Raw genomic sequence first — 13,420 nt, forward strand, 5'->3', positions numbered from 1 at the left:
ATCACGTCCACGTTACAAAGTAAACATTGCAGCAAAATTCAAATTAATTTACACATGACTCAATTTTTTGCGAACACGAGCCATAAAAAATCCCGAAATTACATCGTTCGCACACAAGTAGATAATAAATGCGACGATCGTCCTCTATGGAAATTCGAGGGGCGGACGCGACACTTGTGACCCATTGTTCCACCCGGACGATAATTGGGTTATACACACTCATAGCGGCCGACCAAATCAAACTGTCGATGGTATTTAACGACTCCCAGAGTGCACTAATATTAATTGTGTTTCCCCTCAACTCGGGAAAAATCATCCCGAACTCGAGTATTTACATATAAAACGGCGAAACCCTGTATTTGAAAATGAAAACATCTCCATATTTTCGCCGCAAATATTTACATGATCTGATGGAAATCGCAGCTGCGGACTCTTTCGGGAACGCCCCCCGAACTTTCCGGACACCGCGACAATAAAAAACGGACTTTATTTCACTCTTGCAAGCGTAATGTTTAACTTTACAAAGTGTGCAGTAAAGTAAAAAACAAAGTCGCAGCATAATTGCCATTAATGCAAGGATAAATTTACTATTCAAAAACTTTAACAGTTGACTGTTAAAACAGAATATTTTAGTGTTACATCTCGCTGTAGAGGATAAAAAACTCTGCGCTTTCTGCGTAATAATCACTAGTTACACATGAGCGCACCCAAAATAACTCAAAAAATCAAACAGACTAATTGTGTCGGGTCGATATTCGGATTGGCGTTCTTATCGGCCTCTCCTCGTTCGATGGCTTCTTCAACTAAACAAGCATCGATACAGTCTGCTCCTTGCGAGATTTAATGTGATAACGTCGTTTCGGTGTATCGATCTCGACAATCCATTAAATATTACTCCGAAGAAATTTTCCGCACAGATACGACAATATCGGCGTCGTAATAGGGTGAAGCCATCAAAAATAAATTTGCAACCACGTAATTGAGAAAAAAAACGAAATCTCGTCGACTCGATAAAAGTTTAAAATCTTTCTGACCGTATCTGAGTGTCCAGAAGCAAAAAAAAGATCCGAGATTAAAGTTTAAGAAACTTATCGTGAGAATCGAAGGAAAATATTGCCGGGACTGCACTCGAACAAACTTCAAATATCAGTTACTCGGAAAGACGCTCTTGACATAAATGTAAAAGCAATTTATTTCTGAATTATGAGATCATTCGAAGCCTCAATTATAAGAATTAAAAAAACGAGTTGAAATCAACAGTTACTTGCATGAATTTATTCAATAAAAATTCTATTAAATTTTCTCGAGATTCGCCTAGTTATATCAAAGTTCAAATTTAATCTCGGTTCGAAAGCTTGCAACTAGAAAAAAAATGAAAACTTCTCGTCCATCGCTTAGTGCCGACCCATTACTGGATTAGCGTCTTGTTTGAAGATGCAAAATCATCGTGAAACTTTCTTCAAGTGGATGTTCAGCAATTTGCCCATCACTTTAACGGCACACAAACTGTTTGCTAATTGCTTTAAAATCGATAACTGACGCCCGGAACCGAAAACTCTTTGCATCTTTCCAAATTACCCTTCGAAACTCTATTTAAATCGTTATGGTCAATGTAACTTGATTACTTTACCCCCCAAACGCACACCTCCATTTAACTAGTTTAAACATCAAAGAGGAATCAAAACTGAATTCATCAACCCGGCGCATCCGCCAATTTTCGATCTTTTCGAATCGCCGCCTTGTGGTAATTGCGCGAAAAATCCGGGTCCGGATTTAGATAAAGAGACGAGTTAATCGAGCCACGACTACGCACAATTATGTTAGTGTGTCCACCTTATCAGAGTTTGTAGGCAATGACCCGTTCATCTGTTACACTCCGCTCACCGGCGATTAATATGATTATTGCTAGGCCAGAGGCGACGGCATTATGCCTGTCATGTTGGCTAACTAATAACACTGTCACAGACATTACAGGGGACTTTGCTGCATCGATTTTGCATCCGTTTCACAAAATCACAAAATATGCTTAATCGTTAACTATTCTGATTGAAATCCGACTCAGAGCTCAGTCCGTAATGAGATTAGTTTTATTGATTTCCAACTGACCAGGGATGAACTGAACTAAACTCTCAGAAACTAAAGCTGGTATTAATTCGGATCGCATTGTATAGATTCCAAGTGCCGAAATCGATTTCCACCAACTGCATAAATGCCCTTAAAAAAATGTTTATGCCTAAAGTGAGTTAATCCGCAGAAATTGCCCGATCAAAAACAAACTCCTTCAACCCAAATTGCTAAACCCTTCGGGTAATAATAATCCGTACGTCGAGTGTTTTAACGCGTCTGCAATCAATCGAAGTTTCCTTTTTAATAGCTTCTCGCCGTACGTGATTTCGTTCTAACAGACCCACTTAGAGCACGAGTCTCGGCTCTGTGATTTTTCCTCTCTTTTCTCGAATCGAAAAAAAATTCGTACACCTTGTGATCCCTTCCAAACAAAACCCTTTACTACGAGATTGTTCCCGTAAGTAGATTAGAATCGGAAAGACACGTGAAATACGTGCGATCGACCAAAAGAAAAACCGGTTGAAATTCTCGCGAGGCGTCCGAAGATGGAAAGCTCGACTACAATAAATCCCCTCGGTAGATATTTGCATGCGCTATCTCGTGGCTTCAGCACGTCCGGCCTCATCCATCTGGATTTGGAGGCCGGCCCACTTCCTCTCCTTGCATCCTGGCCTATTGCCCTCGTGGGAAACGACTCTTTAGGCGGGCCATTGTCGACTCGATGCCGACCACTTTGCTGTTTATTGTTTCGCCAAAAACGAAAGATTAATTAGGACGAGGCGAATTTCACAAACATTGATTCACTCTTGTTAAGCATTCAAAAAACATCTGCATTTGTTGCCACGGTAACAACGATTCGATGCGATTTTACGTTTTGCTAAAAATTCGCATTAATTTCGTATCGGTCGGTACTTTATCAGACTTATTGTCGACGTCGTGCAACCGATTCGCATTCTCATAAAGGCATTCCTTTGGCCAAATCCTATGTAAAAGCATCATAATAAAATCTCGACATACGTTCGCTCCATTGTTGACGACTTTAATATAAGTAGGTACTGTCAGATTTTCATCATCTTCCGATGTATAGCTTTCCAATTATGAAATACTTCTGTCTGACCCACTTCCGCGCATATTCATCTCCTCTCTTAAACGCGACTCTACCGGAAAATGCCCGACAGATTTCACAAAATGAACGTTCTCTTCACAAACTATAACTATTTCATAAAATCGGTGCCCAACTATTCCATGCTTAACCGATTTTAGAAAAAACGTAAAAACCAACACACTACATCCGATACTTATAAATAAAAAAACTACTTTAAAGCAGTTTTCAGACTCATTATTACTCGTGAACCACCCTGTATAATTTAATAATTTATTTAAAAAGTTTGTGTTAAAATATCTGCAAAAGACGGTCAGGACCTAGGGCCCGGTGGCCCAGTGGTATAAGCGCCACTTACGACGGGGGAGGTCGGGTGTTCGCACCCGGATCACGGCGACAATTTTTCTATGAAAAAAAGTGTTGAAAAGGTAAGTGAAACAACACGCAAACAAAAATAAGAGATTGAGAGAACACATAGACGTATAATCGTAAAGCGGAGCATAAAAGTGACAAAAATAAGAAAATAATGCGGCAAAAGGTAAAAGTACGTAAAGACGCCAAATTGTAAACGTAAGAGCACATCCTAATAAAGGAAAATAAATACCTTTTTTTGAGAGAAAAAGAGATAAACGTAAAGGTGAAATATAATTTCAAACTTTGGCGTTGAATCCTTAGATGATTTACTTCCTAAATTATAAAAAAAATAAACGAAAATATTTAATTTATCTCGAAAAATTTTTAGTCAACTGAGTTTGTTTAGTGAAGTCCCGAAAAACATTGTTTATAAAAATCATAGCCACTGCGAATCCGGTAGTATTTGCGAACGTCCACTATTTTTGACTAGAAAATACACAAATTTGGTGATTTTTGGAGCAATTATGTTCATTTTCGGCCAAAAACGTGCTGAAAGTCACAAAAAAGGTAAAAACAATTTTAAAATTGTAGAATCAACTTATACGCCCGCTATCTTTTGATGAAATCTGGTGAAAAATTAGAGAAGTAAATTGAAAAAAAATGGAAGAAAATGTTTTCTCGAGCAAATTCGCCGACTTTTGAACTGAATGTATTTACTTTTTAAGTGATTTATTGCAATTATATAGTTTGTAATGTTGATTTATTTAAAAAGTTTGTGTTAAAATATCTGCAAAACACGGTCAGTACTTGGGGCCCTGGTGGCCCAGTGGTATAAGCGCCACTTACAACGGGGGAGGTCGGGTGTTCGCACCCGGATCACGGCAACAATTTTTCTATGAAAAAAAGTGTTGAAAAGGTAAGTGAAACAACACGCAAACAAAAATAAGAAATTGAGAGAACACATAGACGTATAAACATAAAGCGAACCATGAAATTGACAGAAATAAGAAAATAATGCGGCAAAAGGTAATAATACGTAAAGACGCCAAATTGTAAACGTAAGAGCACATCCTAATAAAGGAAAATACCATTTTTTGGGAGAAAAAGAGATGAACGTAAAGGTGAAATATAACATCAAACTTTATCGTTGAATCCTTAGATGACTTACTTCTTAAATTATAACAAAAATAAAGAAAAATATTTAATTTATCTCTAAAAATTTTTAGTTAATTGAGTTTGTTTAGCAAAGTCCCGAAAAACATTGTTAATAAAAATCATGGCCAATACGAATCTAATAGGATTTGCACACGTCCACTATTTTTGACTAGAAAATACACAAATTTGGTGATTTTTAGAGAAAATATGTCCATTTTCGGTCAAAAACGTGCTGAAAGTCACAAAAAAAGTAAAAACAATTTTAAAATTGTAGAATCAACTTATACGTCCGGTATCTTTTGATGAAATTTGGTGAAAAGTTAGAGAATTAAATAGAAAAAAAGTAAAAGAAAATGTTTTCTCGAGCTAATTCGCCGACTTTTGAACTAAATGTATTTACATTTTAGGTGAATTATTACAATTATATAGTTCGTAATGTTGATTTATTCAAAAAGTTTGTGTTAAAATATCTGCAAAACACGGTCAGTACCTAGGGCCTGGTGGCCTAGTGGTATAAGCGCCACTTACGACGGGGGAGGTCGGGTGTTCGCACCCGGATCACGGCAACAATTTTTCTATAAAAAAAAGTGTTGAAAAGGTAAGTGAAACAACACGCAAACAAAAATAAGAGATTGAGAGAACACATAGACGTATAAACGTAAAGCGAAGCATAAAACTGACAGAAAAAAGAAAATAATGCGGCAAAAATGTAAAAGTACGTAAAGGCGCTAAATTGTAAACGTACTTTTTGTTTTGAGAGAAAAAGAGATGAACGTAAAGGTAAAATATAATTTCAAACTTTAGCGTTGAATCCTTAGATGATTTACTTCTTAAATTATAAAAAAAAATAAACGAAAATATTTAATTTATCTCTACAAATTTTTAGTGAACTGAGTTTGTTTAGTAAAGTCCCGAAAAACATTGTTAATAAAAATAATAGCCACTGCGTATCCGATAGGATTTGCAGACGTCCAATATTTTTGACTAGAAAATACACAAATTTGGTGATTTTTGAAGAAATTATGTTTATTTTCGGTCAAAAACGTGCTGAAAGTCACAAAAAAGATAAAAACAATTTTAAAATTGTAGAATCAACTTATACGCCCGGTATCTTTTGATGAAATCTAGTGAAAAGTTAGAGAATTAAATAGAAAAAAAGTGGAAGAAAATGTTTTCTCGAGCTAATTCGCCGACTTTTCAACTAAATGTATTTACATTTTAGGTGAATTATTACAATTATATAGTTCGTTATGTTGATTTATTCAAAAAGTTTGTGTTAAAATATCTGCAAAACACGGTCAGGACCTAGGGCCCGGTGGCCCAGTGGTATAAGCGCCACTTACGACGGGGGAGGTCGGGTGTTCGCACCCGGATCACGGCGACAATTTTTCTATGAAAAAAAGTGTTGAAAAGGTAAGTGAAACAACACGCAAACAAAAATAAGAAATTGAGAGAACACATAGACGTATAAACATAAAGCGAAGCATGAAATTGACAGAAATAAGAAAATAATGCGGCAAAAGGTAAAAGTACGTAAAGCCGCAAAATTGTAAACGTAATAAAGTGAAAATACCTTTTGTTTTGAGAGAAAAAGATATGAAGGTAAAGGTGAAACATAACTTTAAACTTTAGCGTTGAATCCTATAAAAAAAATTAAACGAAAATCTTAATTTACGTCTTTTGGCTCATTTTTACTCTTGGATGTATTTTATATATTTATTCTCTCTTATGACTAAGTTTTTTAGAGAAATGTTAAATACGGCTAAGATAAGGAAAAATTTACCGCTTACATTAATTTTTAATTAAGCTTTAATGCAAAGGTCAACCAGCGGCTTATTTATGTTACAAAATCTTAAAATAAAGTTTGATCGAATTTTGAGTTTTTATCCTTGGAAATTTTTGCGCAAACATTTACAAAGTCGAGCTCCCTTTAAAATTTCGTGTAAAAGTTTGCTTTTGTAAGCCTATTAATGAGAGAAGTCGTTTCAAAGCCGCGCTAGTGTCACAATCTGCGGGTTCTCTTTTCAGTTTGACGCACACCAAATTAAAAAAAAATTGCGTGGATGGAGAGACGAATTCGTTAGCTGCGATTCGATTGTTTGCCAAAATCCAATTGTCTTCGCACTTATAATTGGTTCTTCGGTATGTAAATTTTCCAATCGGCTAAAACGAATCGTTTCGATGAAATTTTTACACCTCAAAATCACAAAACCTCGTCACGAGAACGTATCAGCGCTTACATCTAATGCACATATAGATGACAATAACAAGATCAGTTCGGGAATGCGTGTCGAAACGGAAAAACGTTCCTGACGGCTGGAAAACCTATCACTTCGCATTACGGTTGAGTGCCGATCCGCAATGTGATTTCCCTTCTATTTCTCAAACAGGAAAAGCGCAACCGAAAATTTAAATAATCGCGACCGAGACACATCTTCCGGTGTCTGTCAGCGTCTGGAAGTTTTATTAGCAGTTTGTTTATCCGAACCGGAAGCTACAAGGTCTCGATGCGCTGCTATCTGAGAAAACTCACTTTCACCCTTTTCCCCCTAATGGAGCGGATTAAGCCGAAAGTGGAAACCTCGCGGGGGTAATTCCGGCTGTAATCGCGGTTTACGGGAGAAAAAGACGGAAGTGATCGAAGGACATTGCCGAATTGCCACTTCCGCCTATTTACGAAATTCGAAAGCTCTCGAAGGAGGCTGAGGGTGCTTGAAAGACGCCAAAAATTGAGGAAACAAGAAAAAGGACACGGGGTCAGGATTAAGGAGGATTTAGTGCAATTTGTAGCGGCCATATTGGAAAACGGCGAAAAAATACCAATTTTAGTCTTGGTTAGCATTTTATTGAAAAATAAATTGACTTTGCACACAGTATTCAGGTCTTGTTTGGAGAATATTGTGTTCTGATTTCCACAATCTAATAATTTCAGCTTATCGTTTGCAATATTTTTGTTTTGATTAATCTCTGTTGGTAAAAAGCCGACATGACGTCCTGGCCATCTAAAATCGCATTGCTCAAGCCCCGGAAAGGTCAAATGGAAACGGACGTGACCATCTTTTACACCAGAGGCACAACTCTCGAGCGGAATTGCCAGTTGAACTAGAAGTGCTCGAGTTCTGCTCCGACATAATTCAACTTTCTGCCAGATCCTCTTGAATTTTTCTCGTGTGTGTAGGTGGGGGGTGGAGTACGAAAGAAAAAATTCATCGTTGATGTGTCTCTTTGAAATGATGATTCTTTTAAAATTTTAAGGAGCTTTCGACGTGAATAATACAATCATCGTGTAACATCTTGGCTCATTGTTAAAACATGCGGTTCCTGCGGGTCGCTGTCTTCCTTCATAATTCAGTTTTCGCGAGAAAAAGGGGAGCCAGGTGCGGCGCGCTTCGGACTGTCTTAGTGCAAGGTGCAAGTTTTGTCGTTCACTTTCCAACGCAATAATGGAACATAAGGCACGTTGTTTGGCCCGTTATTGTACCGGCAAATTAAATTAACAGACATGAATATGCAAATAGTGTACAAGACCGCCTGTACGACGAATATTGTATGCGAATCGAGAGACTGGAATAAGGTAAATATTATTTAATGCGTGCTGATTATTAACGAAAACTCGACGTTGTAATTAGAGTATTATTTGACGGCGGAAGGTTCAAATTGCGAGCTTTGAAAGCGTCTTCGTCGATTTTTTTCACGAAATATGATATCCGTAACCCGTAAGAAAATAAAATGGTTTTTATTAAAAACAGTGTATTTGTAAAGAAACTAGAGCCCCCCGAAGGGAAAAACTTTGCACGAGAACCTTTTGCAAACTCCCCCCTAGCGTTTCCCACAGCTTTTACTCGAGTCTCGTGGTTTCTCGAAATTTCTCTCTGGAATTAGTTTCGAGAATGTTATTCGAATAAAGCTTTTAAAAGGGAATGAATTAATGAAAGAAGTTTCATTTTTGGTTCTAAATTTTTTCGCAATTTTTTAATTAAGGTCATATTCTTATTGGGATGAAAGCCGGCATAAAGGATTCAAAAGATTAGCATTTGCAAAGCATGATGGAAGCAGAAAGGGAGTTAATAGAATTTTTATTATTTTATAAGCGCTGCTAGTATATTGATTCTATTCCACTTTTACGAACAATGTTTCACATTTTCTCCGACGAAACTGTATTTTAAAATTATTCAATTTATGTTAGTGATCAATTATTTTGCTCGTATTCTTCGAATTTTCGATTTTCTGGCCATCTCGAGTTCCAACCAGATATCATCTGGGGTCGACGTCGTCTACTCGTCGATAGTGTCATGTGCAGGACCTGTGGCAAGACAAACGTTCGAATCTGTGACCCGCCTTCGCAGCCGCCATTCCCGCTAATTCATATCGAGTCGTAATTTTGCGAAAGATTTCGACAAATCTCCCGTAACTTATTTAATAATACGTTGCGATGAGCAAGTTAAGAACTCCGGACGAGTTCTCGAACTTTTAATAGGAGATGATTCGCGGAGACCGGTATTCGACAACAACAAAGTCGCTAAGAGGAAGGGAAAAAAATGAACACGTACATAAAAGAATGACGTAAAAAACTTTTACGTTTCACTTGATGAGACGCATCAATCTGTTTAATGAACCCCGCGAGGATTTATTTCGGTTTAGCTAAATAAATTCCGGAGATGTTTTCACTTTAGGAAAATATTTATCTCGAGACAATCGCCGGTTTTAAAACGATCCGACAAACGTTATCGTCGACGAACAAATTTAACGCAAATCGAATAAGCCGACCAAAGATTTGCGCGTGTGTTTGTGGAGAAACGTTTGCGGTCCGTAATCATACAGCCCTTAATTGAATTTTTTTAAAACAGAACACAACATTACACTCCACTCGGCAAAAAAGGGCAAACGTTATTTACTGATGGAAAAGCTAAAATTGCTTCACTTAGTATTAATGGAAAGCACACATTAAATAATTGTCTTTGCCAAGAGAAAAATCTAGGGCGGCGGGTTTCATAAAACTGGAAAATGGAAAAGGTTTCAGTGCTTCATGCTAAACAGCCGCGTCCATTAAAAATGGAGGCGTAAACAGAGATGAAACTCGCATTGATCGCTGGCTAATAAGCAACCCCTAAGTGATTTTATAAACTTTCTTAAACTAATAGTAATTAGAGTCAAAGGTTGGGTCGGAAACCATTCGTGATCTCCTCGAGCAAAAAATCCAACGAATCACGCCCTGGAAAAATTATAATAACCGCACCTAATCGATCCCTCCCGCCTCCTTAAACTCCGCATTAAATCAGCAGAAAGTTCCGCGAATTACCGAAACAAATCCCAACAATCCTCGTTCAGCTGCCTAATTTTCATATTTGAAATGCTAAACGGCTGAAATTTCGTCTCGCAATTCACGCCGCATTCCGATAACCTGTCAAGTGTCAAAATATTCACATTGCTCGATGCCAAAAACGTCACGTTTACCTATTCCCTAATGGCGGCCCATTGAAAACCTAGCTCTAGTTAATTGTCTGAGGCAAGCAATGAATTGACCGCTAATATATCACGTTCCAATTTAGTAACATGTGTGTCCAGAGTTAATTTATCGATTGTTCATAGAGTGTGTTTAGTCCAATGATATAGTAGTACTAGCGGAGCTGCCGTTTCACGTCAAAAACATAAATTATACAGGTTGTTTCAAACAGGCGTAAGCAAATCTAGCGAATAAGTCACCCTGTGGACGCCTCATGCCCATATCAACTCGTTTTACACGTTTTATTTCAGCGATATTGTTTGCCAACTCGTTAATTACGTCTGGCCAAAAATCGAGTTACGGTCAGCGATTTAAATTTCCAGTGATTTAGTGACGGAAGCGAAACCGTACGTCCGGTGGATGTTTCCGCATAAATTTGCAAAGTTTCACGCCTTATGTTTATGGAGAAGATGTTGGCAAGTGCATTGTAGTGGATGTAATAGTGACTTGCTTCCAGAATGCATTAGCAATGGTAATCATGGCGCTTTCTTATCCCCTGAGACGTCTTCATCTACACATTACGATTTAATCGAGTCAATGGCTCAATCCAAGTTTTTCGAAATATTTAATTAAAATTTGCATCCGCCCGTCCGGAACCATAAAACTAATTCGAGCCGCGATGAGAAATAAAGGCGTCCCTTGTACGTTTTATTGCGTTCGGTGCGTTCCTCCGAGATTCGGGACCCTCGTTAAGGAGATCATAGCGATTTGATTTCACTCGAGTCTCCTTACACAATCGAGGAAAACTATTATAATAATAATTATCGGCAGTGTTCCGTTTAAAACATCTTCATCTGTTGGCCGATAATGATCGTTTTTCGATCTCGGCACGTTCGCTAATTAAGCTGACTGCTTCGATTCTTATCGGTACGGCCCTGTAAACACGGAGGAAATATTTACAGTCGGATGAATCCGAGAAAATGTTGTTTTCGTCCATGATGTACTTCCAATATTCTCCGACTTAATGAGATTTTTTCTTCTTGTTGTTCTCTCTGCGGAAGTCGAGATGTCACCGCGGCTATCCCACCGAATGAAATCCTAAAGTAGTTTTATGTGACGCAATCTGAATTCCATTTTGTTTAGTCATATTTCCTAACAGCTCGTTTCGTTACAAATGTGTTTATATATGTGCAGTAATTCCGCTCGTTTTACAGATAAAACTTGCATTCTGTAAAGTGGAAAAGAGATTCGGGATATGTGCTCGTAAATTTATCCTTTAGGGACATTCTATATAAAAACCGCATACGAATTGAACCGGTTTTTTCCCTTCCCTTTCCTCTTCCTTTTGTCTCTTGTATTTTTATCGGGAGATTCTTCCGATATCGTTTCCTTTAAGTCCGACGCATGATTCATGAGATGTGCCGGTATCTCCGCATGAATAAGAAAAGTTATTGTTTTTCGATGGCGTTTTAGCGCTATTGTTCCATCCTTTAATTAATAATGGAGACGATCGATGCCAGGAAATGCCAACTTCAAGGCAAAAAATTGAGACATTACGCCACTTTAGTTATTTTTGGCGGCTCCGGAACACGGGTAACCGCACCTGGACCGGACTCGCCAGATTCCGGCGATCCAAATTGGCTCTTAAATCACACTTCAGTTCGATTAATTACAAGTTGCCGGCTGCATAGACGAAATTGCACAACTTTTCGTTAATGCCCAATTGGTCGTGAGAAATGATCCGGATCTTCGATATTTCATCCAAAGTAGAACCGTAAAATCTTGATAAATGAGTCTATTGAAGAGAAAGCGTGCGTATTTCCATCATTATTTCGATTTTACAGTTATTGGCCGTATGACTGCTTATTAATCTTCACTGTCAGCTTGTTAAATAAATTTCATTGTCGACGGATATTGAACGGAAGTTGTTATTTATACATGAGGTAAAAACGAACTTTGAAGCTTCCCCTTTTACGTCCAATCTTCGTCTCACTTAATTCAAACTAATGACGGATTTATCGCAACTTTTTCCATCCGATTTCCCCAATAAATTTAACACATGTAATACTTTAATTCGGTTTGAGCCCCTCGCCGTTGATTTATTAGTTTTGCATGGTTTCCGACGTCATCTTTATCCCGAAAAGACGAAACTTTTTCTGTATCTCTATTGTTAAAGGGGAGAGCTTTTTCGATTCTCTTATTTGTACGAAAACGGTGTTTGTTTCGAAACACGACAAAGCTCTCCGAATTCAAACGAAAATGAAATGCGCTGTTAAAAGCTCACGCTTATAACTTTTAGAATACAAAAGTATGTTAACATGAGACATGGCTGTCTACACAAATATGAAAACGTTAAATGCTCGACCATTTCACAAAGTTTGACCACGAAAAGCGATTATTTCAAGGGTCGAGAACACCCACTCCCCGCGCTCGTTTTCTCCAAATTTTAAATTAATAATCAATACGCTAACTTGTAAACATCGAAGATAAAAGACAGAAGAGGGTCGAAAATAATTTCATCACGGAGTGAAGAGTCGAAAAGCAATCAATCAAAAGCAGATTCTTTAAAGCGTAATGAGAGTGATGGACGTTGTAATAACAAAAATGAAGAGCCGCTCGTAAATTCAGTGATGTTCAGGCATTTGTTCTAGCTTCGAAAGCAAAAATATGCATGTGACTATCTTAAAATATGAGGCAAATTGCCAGAAACTATTTATAGCCGGTGCACTATTTAATTAGTTGAAATTATCTAATTTTAATTAATTTCAACCCTATTCATTTGCCAACAATTGAAAAAATGCATATCTGTATATTCATTCCAGTTTTTATTCATGATTCAGTCGTTATTAAATCATTACGAGTTAATTAAATGTAACGTTATCACGTTTCCCAGTTAAATAAACCGATTTATTAACGTTTTATTACATGAAATGTATAAACTCCAACACACAAATAAAGAACTTCGGTGGAAAAAACCGACCGCGCTTAGCAAGTTTATTTCGGATCGGGAAATTTTGAATGCAGAAAGCAGCATCGAGGAAAAATCAGATGTCTAATTTTCGCGCCTTACCTGTAGATTAGGGGGGCAGTGATCGAGAAGCTCGAGCATGTGTCGTATATTTTGAGCATCTTGTATAACGAAGTTGAGCTCCATGTCGAACTCGCCGCCCACCAGCTGAAACAACATTTAACAAGGTTAGTCAGAAAGTGGTGTTAATTAATATTCAATTAATAATAAAGTCGAAGGGAAAATTGGCGTAGGCCCCGAAAATTACCAACTTCGATGGAGTGGATGAAAA

The 13,420-nt window shown here is 37.7% G+C and overlaps 1 protein-coding gene across 4 annotated transcripts in view; it reads right to left on the reverse strand.

Annotated features, from left to right (window-relative positions):
* Positions 1 to 13,420, reverse strand: part of rg (rugose) — a 117,685-nt gene that overhangs the window by 57,459 nt on the left and 46,806 nt on the right. For all 4 annotated transcript variants that reach the window (XM_008193614.3, XM_015979085.2, XM_064359035.1 and 1 more), the window contains one exon: positions 13,192 to 13,296. In XM_008193614.3, coding sequence (XP_008191836.1) covers positions 13,192 to 13,296 — 105 coding nt within the window. The remainder of the gene's footprint in view (positions 1 to 13,191; positions 13,297 to 13,420) is intronic.

Source organism: Tribolium castaneum, chromosome 9, assembly GCF_031307605.1.
Source record: "Tribolium castaneum strain GA2 chromosome 9, icTriCast1.1, whole genome shotgun sequence".
NCBI lineage: Eukaryota > Metazoa > Arthropoda > Insecta > Coleoptera > Tenebrionidae > Tribolium > Tribolium castaneum.